General features: G+C 40.4%; 1 protein-coding gene across 11 annotated transcripts in view; it reads right to left on the reverse strand.

Annotated features, from left to right (window-relative positions):
* IL1RAP (interleukin 1 receptor accessory protein) overlaps positions 1-14,458 on the reverse strand; it is a 337,672-nt gene that overhangs the window by 83,934 nt on the left and 239,280 nt on the right. For 10 of the 11 annotated variants that reach the window (XM_068281196.1, XM_068281203.1, XM_068281194.1 and 7 more), the window contains one exon: positions 3,173-3,458. In XM_068281196.1, coding sequence (XP_068137297.1) covers positions 3,173-3,458 — 286 coding nt within the window. Of the gene's footprint in view, positions 1-3,172; positions 3,459-14,458 lie in introns of those variants that run through there. The other variant, XM_068281205.1, reaches the window with a different exon arrangement.

Below are 14,458 nucleotides of genomic sequence, written 5' to 3' on the forward strand. Positions count from 1 at the left end.
TATGGGAAATTTTTTTTAAATTTTTGGGTAAACCAAACGGATTTCTCGCTCAAATGGGAAAACCTATTTCAATTTTTGGGTAAACCAATTGTTTTTATGGAATTTCCATAAAATTAGAACATTTTATTGTATCGTGTGTGGCCACCTCTAGTCTGAGCCTTTGATCTGGAGGGGCTGGCAGGGTGTTGGATTATATTCAGACAACTGCGTCCCTGGTGGCAGCCATTATGCTCCTTCTAGGACTATGTCCGACATTAGAGTTGGGGGAATACAATACAATACAATACCATTTCTATAGCGCTTTTCTCCCATAGAACTCAAAGTGCTTAGGCTCTCTCAGATTTAGTAATTGGTAGTAGGATGAAGTAGCCACACAACAAAAGTTATATTTCTGCAAATGCTAAACTGAACAGGTGGGTTTTCAGTCTGGATTTAAACACGTCCAAGGAAGGAGCTTTTCTGATCTGCTGAGGTAAGGAGTTCCAGAACGTAGGAGCAGCATGACAGAAGGCTCTGGGACCAAAAGTTTCTAAGTGGACTCTGGGTATGACTAGATTATTAGAACCTGTAGATCTGAGATTGCAGGGATTGCTACGCAGCTGTAACAGGTCTTTCATGTATCCAGGGCCCAGATTATGTAGTGATTTAAATGTCAGTAGGCCGATCTTGAATTGGACCCTCCATTTTATAGGTAGCCAGTGAAGGGAGTGCAGGACTGGCATTCTGTGGAATTCAAAATTAGATTTTACTCATGGGGTAAATCAGATGTTCGGATAAAGTGTTCAATAAAGCTAATAATAGTGAACTGAGGCCATTGTGTGCAGGGTATAGGTAGATTTTTACAATGTTCTCCCATGTATATACACTCCAAGAGGATTATTCATTTTCATATGTCGGTAAGCTGTTATATGTTTTTTTTTTTGTTATTTTTTTTCAAACCAGTAAGGGCTCAATCACATGATCAGGGTGGCACTGTTATACAATGCCCCTACACTGCCACTGACTGCAATGTTATGCAGACATATTCAATACTGTATTCCTGGATGGATTTTGAACCCTGTACTATAAAATCCTGCAAACTTTTTCCCCACATCACTGATGTAAACAGTAGAGTTGGCCAATGAGATCCAAACAACAGTGGAACCTTGGTTTGTGAGCATTATTCTTTCCAGACACATGCTTGTCATCCAAAGCACTTGTGACAATGTCTTATGGGATGTCCCCATAGGAATTAATGAAATGTGTTCCACAATCCAAAAACATTTATAGCAAAATATTTTATACAAAGTAGTGTATTGTATAAAGTAAAAATGCACACAGTTAAACAAAATGAATGTGTGCTTAACTTTTGAAAAGAATTGTGGCTGGTGGAGACGAAAGGATGAGGGTTATTGTATAAGAAGATTTTCACAACCAGTGGTGTAGTAATAGGGGATGCAGAGGTTGCGACCGCACCAGGGTCCTTGGGCCAGAAAGTCCCACTAGAGGTCCTTCCTCAAACACAGTATCATCTCTCTATTGATCATGTGCTGGTAATAATCACTTTTATACTGTAGATGCTTTAAATAGTATTACTCATTAACAGACTGTTCCCCATTCCCTTCTTGCACCTCTGACACTGTGGTTGTCCTTAACAGGTTTTGTTGCACCATATCAATTGTTATGTGTAGAGTGCTTGGGGGGTCAATGTAAAACGTGCACTGGTGCCCATAACTCCTTAGCTACGCCACTGCACCTAACAAAAGCATTGCTATGTGTTTGCTCACCACAATCTTTTTCTTTTAGCATGGCTTTAACAAAGAACAATGACAGTTGTTTTTGCTTCCTTTGGAGGATTTCACAGAAATGGGACATTGAACAATTACTACACTTGGATCAAGTATAACCCTGCTGTTTCAAAGAACAGAAGAACCACCGTCTCAGTTGTGGCAATGTGACGTGCGTATATGTTCTTTGCTTATCAATACACAACACTTTTTGTTTGTCTTGCAATTACTTACAATCCAAGTTGCTACTGTAATTCAAACGTGAGTGCAAATGTTATGCACATTTGTACCTTGGAGTTGGGGATTAAGCTAACTTCAAGTTGCATACACTTTACATGAAAAGTGCATGCAAGCTGGAATGACTTGCATGCCATTGACAGTCTTTAGTGAACAGGCATTATCTATTTATATAGAGTGGAGTGCAGATGTTGCAATGCAGATTGCATAACACAGCATTGACCATAGTGTGAAGGAGCCCTTCGGTCTAGTTCACACGGTGCGATTAGCACTCCTTAAACTGAAGAATCCAATGTTTTAGGCACAATTTTTCAAACAGTGTGTAAACTGCATGGTTGATACATGCTGTACAACCACTAAACACAACTCACAGCTTGTTCAATTTCACATACAGGCCAACACAAGGGTGACTTAGTGGATCTTTGGCATCCTCCCCCCCCCACAAGACTGCCCATGTGAACTTAATCTTAATTAACAAAAATATAACTGTATAGTGTAACCTTTTAGAGAGGAATCCTAGGAAACAGTTAACCTCTTCATTATATTATTATTTATTCATAGGAAATGACCAACTTCATAAAAAATGAACTATCTTTAGCACTGCAGAGTGGTTCATAAATTCATAAAGCCACAAGTGTGTAAGGGTGGAAGAGACTACATCCACCATAATTGGGTTTTCAATTAATCCCTGTTGGATTTCTCTGCAGTTGGAAGTGTCTCGCTGTTCTTCCCACCCACTGGTGGTGGCTGAAGAGTGTAATGGTTAAGGGATCTGCCTCTGACACAGGTTTAAATCTCAGCTCTTCCACCTATTCAGTAAGGAGTCCTTGTGCTAGTCTCCCTAACACTGCTAGATCCCACTGAGTGCACCCTAGTGGGTGAAGCTCAAATACTTTGAGTCCGCCAGGAGAAAAGCACAATATAAATAATGCTTGTTTTGTCACTGCACTAGAAAGAGTCACCTTCTAAAGCCAAGTTTGGATGGATAGATAATGATATGTCAGCAGGGTCCCTACAGAGAAAGGTCGCTGAGTACTATCACTAGGAAAGCAATCAGGAAGGTTGAAGAAAATAACTCATTGATACGCTAGTACCAACAGAGGGAGAGATCAACAACACATTAGCCATCAACTGTATACACATGACCTTTGATTCACTGATTAATTTACCTCAGCATGCATGTGTAATTCCCCGTGTCATTGAGAACAGCAGGGCGAAACCAAAGTATATCCTTGTCTTTGCTAATCCTGTTGTCTGGAAGACGAATGTTGACTGGTTCTTCAAGGTCCTTTCCTTGGCCTGTAAAATACCACATTAAGGTAAGGCCAGCGGAATGCGCTGTACTGTAGTTATGCTTTAGGTACTCCTCAAAGAGAGGGCATCTGATTCGGACAGGTTCTCTATCATATGCTTGGGTCAGCTTGCGAGTGTCTACTCCCCAATCATCGCATCGCTCTAAAAAAGACAAGACAAAAAAAAAACATCTGTGTTAGAGACGGTATTTAGAACAGGTTTCCAGTAATCATTAGAAATCACTCTGAAATGCTTTTGTAACACACATGAAGCTGTACATAAAAATCTGATTTATCAGGTAAAACATTTTGATGTTCATGTTTTGACAAGTATTGAGTTAGAAGTCCATGAATAAAAAAATAAGTTTAGACAAAGATAGTCGCTTGTCATTCTCTAGATATCTCTTTAAAACACTGCAGTTGTAAGCATTTAATGTAGATATTTAAGACATTGGATGATTAATAAACTCCTGAATTTCAGGAAATTCTAATCACACAGATGGGTCTGTGCAGTTATAAGTGTGATCAGGTGGAAATTCAATGGTCTATTACCATTACAAGTGGTTTTGTAGTTCAGTTGCTGAGCTTTCAGGCTAGGAAAGAAATCTTGACATTCTGGAACAAGGCGTAAAGTCCCTGCCCCTATATAAAACATACCTAAACAGAAGATGCACTGCCCCAAGAAATACCAAAATATATGGACAGTCTGGCAGGGCAAAATTCTAGACCCTACTAGTAGTAACGTCATACCAATTTTGGATTGATTGCTAAATTGACTAGCGTCTAATGGCTACATACAAAAAAAGGTTCAGAGGTTTGGAATATTCTCTTTAGACTATATATATGATCACTTGTTTCCTGTCTTCAGGTTGTTTCTAGTTTTCCTCAAAATCAAACAGAAACAACATCATATTGCAGACTGTTGTAACAGCGATGGAGGGGGTCCACTGCCCAGTGTAACCACAAGTGATTGTTAACAGGTCACCCGCCATCATCTCATGTAAAGAGCCAAACTCTCTCTCCAAAAATGGTTAGCATAGAAAAGAAAGACTTTTCTTGTGGATACTTTCCTTTACATGCCAGAAATATATGTTTGTGGGACATTTCATTTTGGCTTAGCGGTCACTAAAGAGTGCAGTTAAGAATATAGGTCAACCCCGTTGTTTTGGCAATCTGAATGATTTATGAAATGTTTTCTTGTTTTTACTTTGCTGGTCACACAATTTAATTTATGCCGGGGCATACAGTCATTAGTTTTTATTAGGAGTTTTAACAGTTTTATAATGGGATTTATGAAGGGCCATTTCTGACCCTTTTGGCTCCTCAAGGAAAGACATTCACTGTGCTCATCTACCCCCTTCTAAGAGAAGGCAGACAGTGAGTGTAGTAAATAAGAAGGAGACAGTGAGTGACCAGCAGTTTTGAGAAATGCAAGCATACCACACAAGCTTTAAAAAAAGATTTTCTCAGCAAATGCTTTATTACAACCATTAACATTAGACCTCAAGGAATGGTCAAAAACCCCTGTGCCAAGCCTGGAAACTGTGCCTGTTACTATTTAACAAACAGATTTTGCCACCACACAGGATCAGCAACGCCTCCTTTATCGGGATTCAGCCACTAATGCATTATGGGTACTTGTGATGCATTGCTCTGGGCATCACTCAACAATAAAAATTGAGCTAAATACTACCAAACAGCCTCTTCCTGACACACCCTCTGTTCAATAACACACTTCCTGCAGACAGCCAGACACTGAGGTTTAGGGGGTAGAGAGAGAAAGATACCTGCTTTGCCATCACTTTTGTAAAAATAGTTCTCCATTATTTTCTCACAGTTATTCATACTGTATTTGCCTTATTTTTTTTTGCCTGCAACATGTTGAACTAGAGGCTCTTTCTGTGAATATTGTGCAATCCTCCTGGTGCAGAGATGCTGGATGACTGAAGTAAGCAGAAATCAGTAATTCTCTATGAACCTTTCCTGAGTAACACTGACCAAAGAGAGAGACAATTCTACACCCACAGATCAACGTTATTTGAATTTATTGGTGTGTCCAATGTATCGTGGTGGAGGTGCATAGGGGTGATTTGTTTGATAAGTGGGGATAACCTATCATCTGGATAAAAAAAAAAGTATTATCTGGACACCTGTTGCTATCATCTAGCACTGGGGGCTTCATCTGTAAACCATGACAGATGCCATGCCGCTGAGAAAACACACCTCACAAAAGGGGGAAAGGCTGCAGGTGAAGTCAAATCCAAGTACCAAATCTAACTGTAAATCATGGATTGGTATCGATTATTGTATTGAAAATTGTGGAGAACACCTTGACCTAATAAGGTTTTGGAAGCAAAAGCTTGTGTCCATTTACTGTTGCGCCATGAAAGTCTGTAACATTACAAACTCAAACAGCAGGTTTGCCAATTGTTCCTTTTAGGCCTGTTGTCTCTCAAAAGAGCAGTGTTGCGTTTTTCCTGCACTTGTCACACTTTTTAAAGATGGTGGTAGCCTGAATTTGATGCAGCCACTTATCAAAAGGCAGAAGAGTAGCTAGGTAGTATATTTGTATTTTACATTTTTAATGCTGTTGGTGCAATATGGTAAAAGCATTTTTATTTAGTTTGGTTCCTTTTTAACTACCTAAAGACCGCGTTACGCCAATGTGCGTGACTGCGGCGGCAGCCCCAGGACCGCCTAATGCCAATTGACGTCAAATCCAGGGGCTGGATTTAGCAGGAGATCACGCATGCAACTCCGCTTGGTAGGCGGAGTGATCACCGCTCCGAGACTGTTAGACGGCGAAACCGCCTCTATTATCATAGTACAGCGCTGCAATCTAAGGCAGCGCTGTACTGGGAACAGCCGTGTGACACAGAGCAATCGTCTGAGCCAATCGCCAGCATTGGCTGGCCGGGGGGAGGAAGGGAGGTTAGGGGGGAAAAAAATAAAAATATATATATAGGGAGATGTAATGAAAAAAAACAAAACCACTGGGGGAGTGATCAGACCCCACCAACAGAGAGCTCTGTTGTGGAGAAAAGGAGGGGGGGGGGGGGGGAAATCACTTGTGTGCGGAGTTGTGCGGACCTGCAGCGAGGCCTTAAAGCTGCAGTGGCTAATTTAGCAAAAAATGGCCTGGTCTTTAGGGGGGGGGGGGTGTAGCACTGTGGTCCTCAAGAAGTTAAAGCAAACCTGAAGTGAAAATAAACTTATGATATAATGAATTGTATGTGAAGTACAGCTAAGTAAATAGAACATTAGTAAAAAAGAAAAGAGTCTCATTGTTTTCCAGTACAGGAAGAGTTACAAAACTTCAGTTGTTATCTTTGCAAAAGAGCTTCTCTGAGCTCTTCGAACCACTGGGTCCAATACAGTGCTGATTTCTGAAGCACTTATCAAACAGCCAAGAAACAGCGAGAGATAGATTGAGATAAGGTTTTACTGCAGGAAAGCTCAAAAGGGTCATTATTTCAGCTTTGTTTTATAGTTTCAAAGACAGAGTGCGCTTTAAAACTGCAACTGTAACAGAATTATGCAATGTTATTAAAAAAAACTATATAACTGAAAATAAATAAATAGACCCTTTTCTTTGCTACTAATGTTCTATTTCTTATCCGTACTACACATAGAATTTATATAATACGTTTTTGGGCTTTGTTTTCGCTTCAGGTTTGCTTTACAATAAATTTAATTTACTACATAATCTATTTTCCCGAATAAAAACATGAACAAAACTAAAAGGCTGCTTTACATTTTTCTTAAAGAGACTCTGAAGCCTGAAGTCAAATTCACCATCTGTGACTTTCCAAACCACCTTGCAGTTGGTTTTGTTTCATCTATTAAAGAGTCTGAAGCGTATCAAATTACCTATTTCTTAGGTAGTCCTCTTCAGCATTAATGGCAGTGCTAAAACGCCGCTATCCTGCGGCAAAACGATGCCTTAATCCCACCCACATACCGGGGCAAATATCAAAGACTTTCACAGTCATAGATTTTGCTGCCCGGGGAGGCAGAGTTTAGCGCTGTAGCTCTGCCTCCATTCGCGTCAATCTCCGAGGATCTTCACCTCTCCCCCGCTCCCTCAGTGAAAGAAGACTGAGAGGGGCGGGGAAAAGGCGGCGATCAGCAGGGATTGATTCAGGGAGAGGCAGACAACTGCTCACAGCTCTGCCTCTAACGGGAAGGAGCTCCGCAATTTTTCCCAGGGATTTCAGGGTGATTAAGACCTCGTCTTACCGTGGGATAGTGGCGTTTCAGCTATGCCATTAATGCTGAAGAGGACTGCCTTAACAACAACAAAAAAAGAGGAAATTTTGTAGGCTTCAGACTTTCTTTAATAGATGAAACAAAACTAACTGCAAGGTGGTTTGGAAAGTCACAGATGGTGAATTTGAAAGCTTTAAAACCCACAAATAAATCAGGAACTGTGTATAGCAACCAGTCTTTGGGCCTATTTAGCTTTTCAAATTTGTTAAAGAGACTCTGTAACAAAATGTTGAGCCTTATTTGTTCTATGCTATAAGTTCCTATGCCTGTTCTAATGTGGTCTGTCTTACTGCAACCTTCACTGTCTCTGTAATAAATCTTATCTCCTTTCCTCTGTCGTGTCTGTCGGCTGAGGCTGGAATGTGTGGAATCTGCAGCATTACACACCCCCTCCAAGCTCTGAATGAGTCACACAGTAAGCTAGTTCTCAGCCTATGATACTCTGGTTAGGAGCCAGTCTTGTTTGTAAACACTGCCTAAAACTGCTAATTACAAGCCAGGATTGCAGCAGGGAGTGGCAGAAACAGCACAGAGGGGGCACAGGAGAACATAAGGAATAGAATTGTATGCTTTTTATTGTAAGAATATTAGAGTACAGATTCTCTTTTAAGAGAATCTGTATTGTTAAAATCGCACAAAAGTAAACATACCAGTGCGTTAGGGGACATCTCCTATTACCCCCTGTCACAATTTCGCCGCTCCTCGCCGCATTAAAAGTGGTTAAAAACAGTTTTAAAAAGTTTGTTTATAAACAAACAAAATGGCCACCAAAACAGGAAGTAGATTGATGTACAGTATGTCCACACATAGAAAATACATCCATACACAAGCAGGCTGTATACACCCTTCCTTTTGAATCTCAAGAGATCATTTGTGTGTTTCTTTCCCCCTGCAGCTATCTTCCACTGAAGTGTCAGGCTGTTTCTTCCTGCAGAGTGCAGACAGCTCTGCCTGTATGTAATTCCTCAGTATGTGAAAGCCCAGCCAGCTCAGAGGAGGATTTATCCAGCTTATAAAAGATAAGAGAGAAGAGAGAAGCTGCTCTAATCTAAATAATACACAGGCAGTGTGCAGAGAGTGGCCTGGAGGGGGGAGATGCATCACAGAACCACAACACTGAAGAACTTGGCAGCCTTCCAGACACAGGCTGACAAGTCTGACAAGAGAGAGATAAGTTGATTTATTACAGAGATGGTGATAGTAAGCAGTAAGCCAGAACACCTTAAAATAGCTTTTGGAACTTGTAGGATGATAAAAAACAGGATGCAATTTTTGTTACGGAGTCTCTTTAAGTCAGTACACATACATTATATAATGTGAATCAGAGACAACCAATGAAAAAACAACAAATTTATTTGGATAAGCAATGTCTGGAACGTGTAATCATTTGCTAAATGTAGTTTGTCCATTTTCTGAGGTTTCCCATACTGTACAGAGAACTGTCGTACCCTAAAAGGAATATCATTAAGATAGAGGCTCCCTTCTCAGCAAACTCCAGTTACCAAGTGAAAAAATAAAAACTTCTTGAAATTGGCAGCTGACTGTGTGCCCGGTTAGTGTGATTGATGAACACGCAAAGCCTCCAGATGAGCAGAGGCAGTTCTGGCACTGAAGCACGCCTGTACTGTGCCAAGTGACAGCAATATACAGCCGGCAATAAAGCAAGCAGTTTGAAATATTCTCCCTCTTGCCTCTCACGACAAATGAGAAGAAAATTGACAAAAGAAACTGTAAAAAGAAGAACAATTATAGGCCATCCATTTTTATTTTTTTTAACAGTGGATAACAAGGCCCAGTGGGCTAGTGCTCAGAGTTTGGCACTTCAGTGCTACAATGCAAAACCTCAGCAAGGCTATTCTCTGCATGTCACCCTGTGTTTGCAAATGCTTCTTCCAGGTGTTCTGGTTTCCTCCTACAATCCAAACAACAAACTGGTATTTCAATTGTCTCACCCAGGTTGGCCCAAAAATGCAATAATGACCTGAAAGTGTACCAGAGCTGACAATTAATAAAAGTGTTATACATACCTGGGGTTTCCTCCAGCCCCATCTGCACCCACGCCGCCATCCTCAGTATTCTGCTCCGGTACCGGGTCCTGTTACTTACTCCAGTCGCGGCCAGTCTGACACAAGAGAAGTGAGCTCTTTATGTATCTCTCCAGCAGCCGCCATAGAGATACGTAGAGGGTACACTTCTCTTGCATCACACTGGCTGCGACAGGCTGAAGCTACAGCACCCGGTACCGGAGCAGGAGAAGGCTGAGGACAGTGGCGTGGGAGTGATCCGTGCAGATGGGGCTGGAGAAAGCTCCAGGTATGTATAAAACTTTTATTATTAGTCAGCTCTGGTTTCCTTTAAGGCCTGTACACACTCTTGATTGACATCACCCGATGGGGATCGGGACCAGTTGTCGCAACAACTCTGGGCTGATGCTATACAGTATGTTTGTAAGTAACTGTACATGTTCTGTTGCAATGTGGGGAGAGGAGGGCTAACAGAACGGCACTGATATGATGTCACGCGGCAGGTGAAGCGAGCGGCAATACCAAAGGTATAGACCATCGCTTGTACAAGTTGATCAGCCTGGCGGGTCACTTTTCAGGTAGAGGTCGGTGGCTACTGTACACATGCCGGATTATTGCCTGAGGCGGTCATTATCAGCCACATCAGCCGACTATAATCTAGCATGTGTACATGACTTTAGATTGTGAGCTCCACTAAAGAACAGTCAAGGCTAGTTCACACTGCACTAGTTGCGTTGCAGAATAATTCTGCATGTCACCTTACTTCCCATACAATTCTATGGGCCTGTCCACATATCTGTGTTGTACCGGATTGCATTATTCTAACTCGCTGCATGAAAGCTTCACAGTCATTATAATGTGTGTGTTATGCTACAGACTACTGTAAATCCAGCCTTATACATTGCTGGCACTACATACATGTGTGAGAACAACAAGACAGGAGAACTCTCGACTGAGTAATCTTAATAACCATTATTACTTCTCTACCATTGAAAATAATACACTTCACTGCCTCTAGGCTTTTAATAAAGTATTTGTCCTCTACCACTGAATATTGTAACACTTTACTGTCTTTATTACATTCAAATAGCTGCAATCAGAGGTCAACGCACAGAATGGAGCTCCAAAGTAGAATGTCCACAGGTCCCCTAGGCCAAGGTAAACCAGAGCAATATATCCCTATATATCTTCATGCATGGATGTGGAAGAGTACACACACTTGCAGTACAACATACAATACATCTGTTGAGACATGTAGAAGAAGTTTTAGCCCATAGTTACAGCCTATCCCCTGCAGGCTCTGCAGTTGCTGTTACCACTGATTTCCCAAATGTCCACACAGAATGTCTTGTATATCTCTCTCTGAGCAAACTTTATTGAAAGGGCTACTACAGCAAAAGTATGTAAAGTTTTAAGTTCATATGTAATCATACATATGGATGTACATTTTGTGCCAGAGTAAATTAACTACAGTATAAATGTTTTACTTCCTATGTAGTGGTTACTCAACAGTATGCATTATAATCTAACTGAACCTTGCTCTGACAGGTTTGGGACTAATCATCTCTTCATGGGGGATTTTCAGAATTTATTTTATTTCCAAAGGGCACTCCTTGCACAGTATTGGCACAGTCCAACAACAGTACATGTTCTGTAGAAAACCACGAACATTCACAGGTGGGAAAATTAGTGTCTGTATTCCCCTTCAGCACAAGACTTTGTACGAACTTTGTTACCACACTGAAGAAACATTGTCAATCTTGGCCCTTGCAAAGGTTCCTTGACTACTTCTACAGGAGAAGTGGCTCAGCACAGAGGTAGTTTTTATATTCACACACCATTGGAAACACATTACCATTTATATATATATATGCCTAGAGTTAATGCAGACTTGTAGGATGCACTTAAAATACATTAACAATGCTTTGAGAGGTTTGTTGTGCATCCACATTATGTCTCCTCTGACCTCAATACAGTCACAACAGCACTTGAAATAAAACAAAAACAAAACATTTTTTAACAGAAAGATGAGGAAAGTTTGATGTAGATCAGGAAACCAACAAAAAAAAACAAATAAAAGTGTAATATTTCTTAGTTTTTGTTTGCTATGTTGTCTTTGTGTCATTTTCAATTACAGCCCTAGTTACAATATTTTTAATTTGATGCAGCTGTTCCAAGTAAATTCCCTGTGGAAAAGTCAGTCATGTGACCCAGAGATGCTTCTCAGAAGTAAGGATGTGGCAGCATAGTAGGAGCCCCCCTGCTTCTACACAGTTCTCACTTTACACCTACTATGCTGCTGTGAGATCAACGCTTTGTGGATAGTACTGCATGTCATCAGACTCTTATCACTCAGAGACTCTGCTGTAGCTGCAATGCTGAACTCAGAGGAACTCAGCAGAGGGTGGAAGTAGGTGAATTTAGGAAATCTGTGCTTATAGAGAGAGACTGGCTGCTGCCTCCTCCCAGCTCTTCTCTGATGACTTCATGGGTTTTTAAAGATGTAATAGGGGAGAGGAGTCTGTATAGCATTCTGTCACGTAAAACTGCAATGTATAATCAAGAAACCGGGCTAAAGGATGGAGTCAGCCATGTACTTTCAATGTGTTTATTGCACAAAGTACAGACATGCAACACACAAAACCTTGTACATTGCTAATTGATGCAAATTTACTATCACGTGCATTCAAATGTAAGTAGTTAAAAGCACTTTAAAGAGACTTCAAGAGCCTTTTTTTTTTTTTTTTTTTTTTAAATACACAATCTGGCAAATGTTACACCTGAACATCAGTGTGAATCGTAAAATTATGGAATTTTCTCTGCTAGACATGTGCTTGGTAACCCAAAAGCATAAAATGGCCTGTAAAGGGTCACTGCCTCCTATCTGTCAATATAAAGCCTTTTTACCTCAGCAGCACTAGCTACTGTCACTAATAAAGCACCGTTGAGCCTCAGAGTGTCAGTGTTTGCTTCCTGGTTTGAAGGCCTATTGTGAGGGATTGAAATGGGCTGGAACATTGTTCCATCCTACACTTAACTTCTCATGGACATGTAGAACATTTTTGGAATTACAGCTAAGCCTTGATGCTGAAAGGAGGAAGTAGGAGTGGTTTGGTTGTATGGCAGTGATGTTCATGTGTTCATGTTGTGGAAAAGCGGCGGTGGCTGCTGCTTATTTGGAGTGATACAATGGCTTTCTCTGCTCTACTCATTCTGTTATGGCATGTATATGACTAGGTGTCCTCTCTACTAGTCTCCTATCAGGTTTGTCACGTGTTAGGAGTCCAGTTATGGGCCAGCTCACGATGGGGTAGTAGATGTAAGAAGATATTGTAGCATGACAAAGGGCAGAGGCTCTGGTAAAATGTTAACTAGCTGTATGTCCATAGGCACCTGATTTACATAGCGATCCACCACGTTTATACTTTTCACCACTGCAGTATTGGTCATTACTACATACATGTAAGAACTACAACTATTTGATGTCCACTATTGCATGTGGAAAGATAGTTTGCATTATATTACTTGAAATTCCCCAGTATTGTTTGCAATACTTTGGATATTGTTGGTTGTACAAATGGATTAGGCAACTTTTCTCAGTGAAAGAAAAGATAGCTGGGTTGAATTTCCCCAGTCAAATACTATTATTTTCTCAAAATGGGCAGACACCAGGAACAGCACCTTGTCATCTGAACCAAACAAAACATGTGCGTCTATAGCTATGTAGGGTAATGCAGCACTCAGAAAGGAAAAGTTGTTTACTATATCAGAATTGATCATACATTGTATATTTGTATATTTATACAGACACATTTACTGGGACCTGAGGACTGTAATCTAATGTCTGAATGTCTGGATCTTCTCTGATCTCTAGTCTGAGCAATGAAAAATGGAGATCATTTGCATAAGTGCAAAAACTGTTTACCACAGCCTAGTAGTACATATGATATTTACTGAAGAGATTAAAAAATAAATATCATACAATGCATGTTTATATGACAGCACACAATGCACATATGTGCAAACATGATGGGAAAATAGCAACAGGAAGAATGTAAGCAAGCTGCAAGTTTATTAATCTATTTATTTCTTCATAATTTTGTGCATTTTGATGGACATCATCAAGAGCTGACAGGGAATATGATTAGTATTCTTCTGAGCCATTTAGTAGATATGTAAACAAGCAGCAGATTGTGAAGCCTCAGAAAAAAAAGCTGCCATCAATCATACTGTGGCAAAAAATCCTCTGCTGATTGTACAGGAGTTCACTTAGCAAAATGGTCTCCCAGGAGGATAGGCAATTCCTTCATTCTGCTGGACTGCTATTGACAACTTTCCATTATCTGACTTGCTCAGGCCAGTGACATCAAAAAATAAATAAAATAAAAGCAGTTTATTCCAAAGACTGAAAGGCAGATGGAATCAGTGGCACTTAGTGCAATGCTAAAACTCAGCCTGTCATATTTAAGCCGCTTGAGTCAGGTGTATGGTAGCTTCCGCTACATGTATTTATTAACAGAATAGAATGAATGGTAGTAGAAAAAAAACAAAAAACAAACAGCAGCCAACCGCATTTCACTTGATGTGCAAACCATCTAATACATTCACACTTTGCCACCAAATATAAAGTAAACAGATTTTCCCAGGGCCATTTAGATGTTATTTGATTACCAAGCCAGTCTGTTTCATACTGAAAATCATGGCAAAATGTTGTCACAATTGCGTCTGCAATTTTTGGAAAAATAGCTTTAATTTTGCAGCGATTTTCAGTGTAAAACAGGGCCCTAAGTAATCTGGATGAACTTGGATCTCTATATAAGAAAAAAAAGGGTTATTTCTTCAACTAAAGGAATAAAGAACCCTCTACCTC

This window comes from Hyperolius riggenbachi, chromosome 4 (genome assembly GCF_040937935.1).
Source record: "Hyperolius riggenbachi isolate aHypRig1 chromosome 4, aHypRig1.pri, whole genome shotgun sequence".
Taxonomy (NCBI): domain Eukaryota; kingdom Metazoa; phylum Chordata; class Amphibia; order Anura; family Hyperoliidae; genus Hyperolius; species Hyperolius riggenbachi.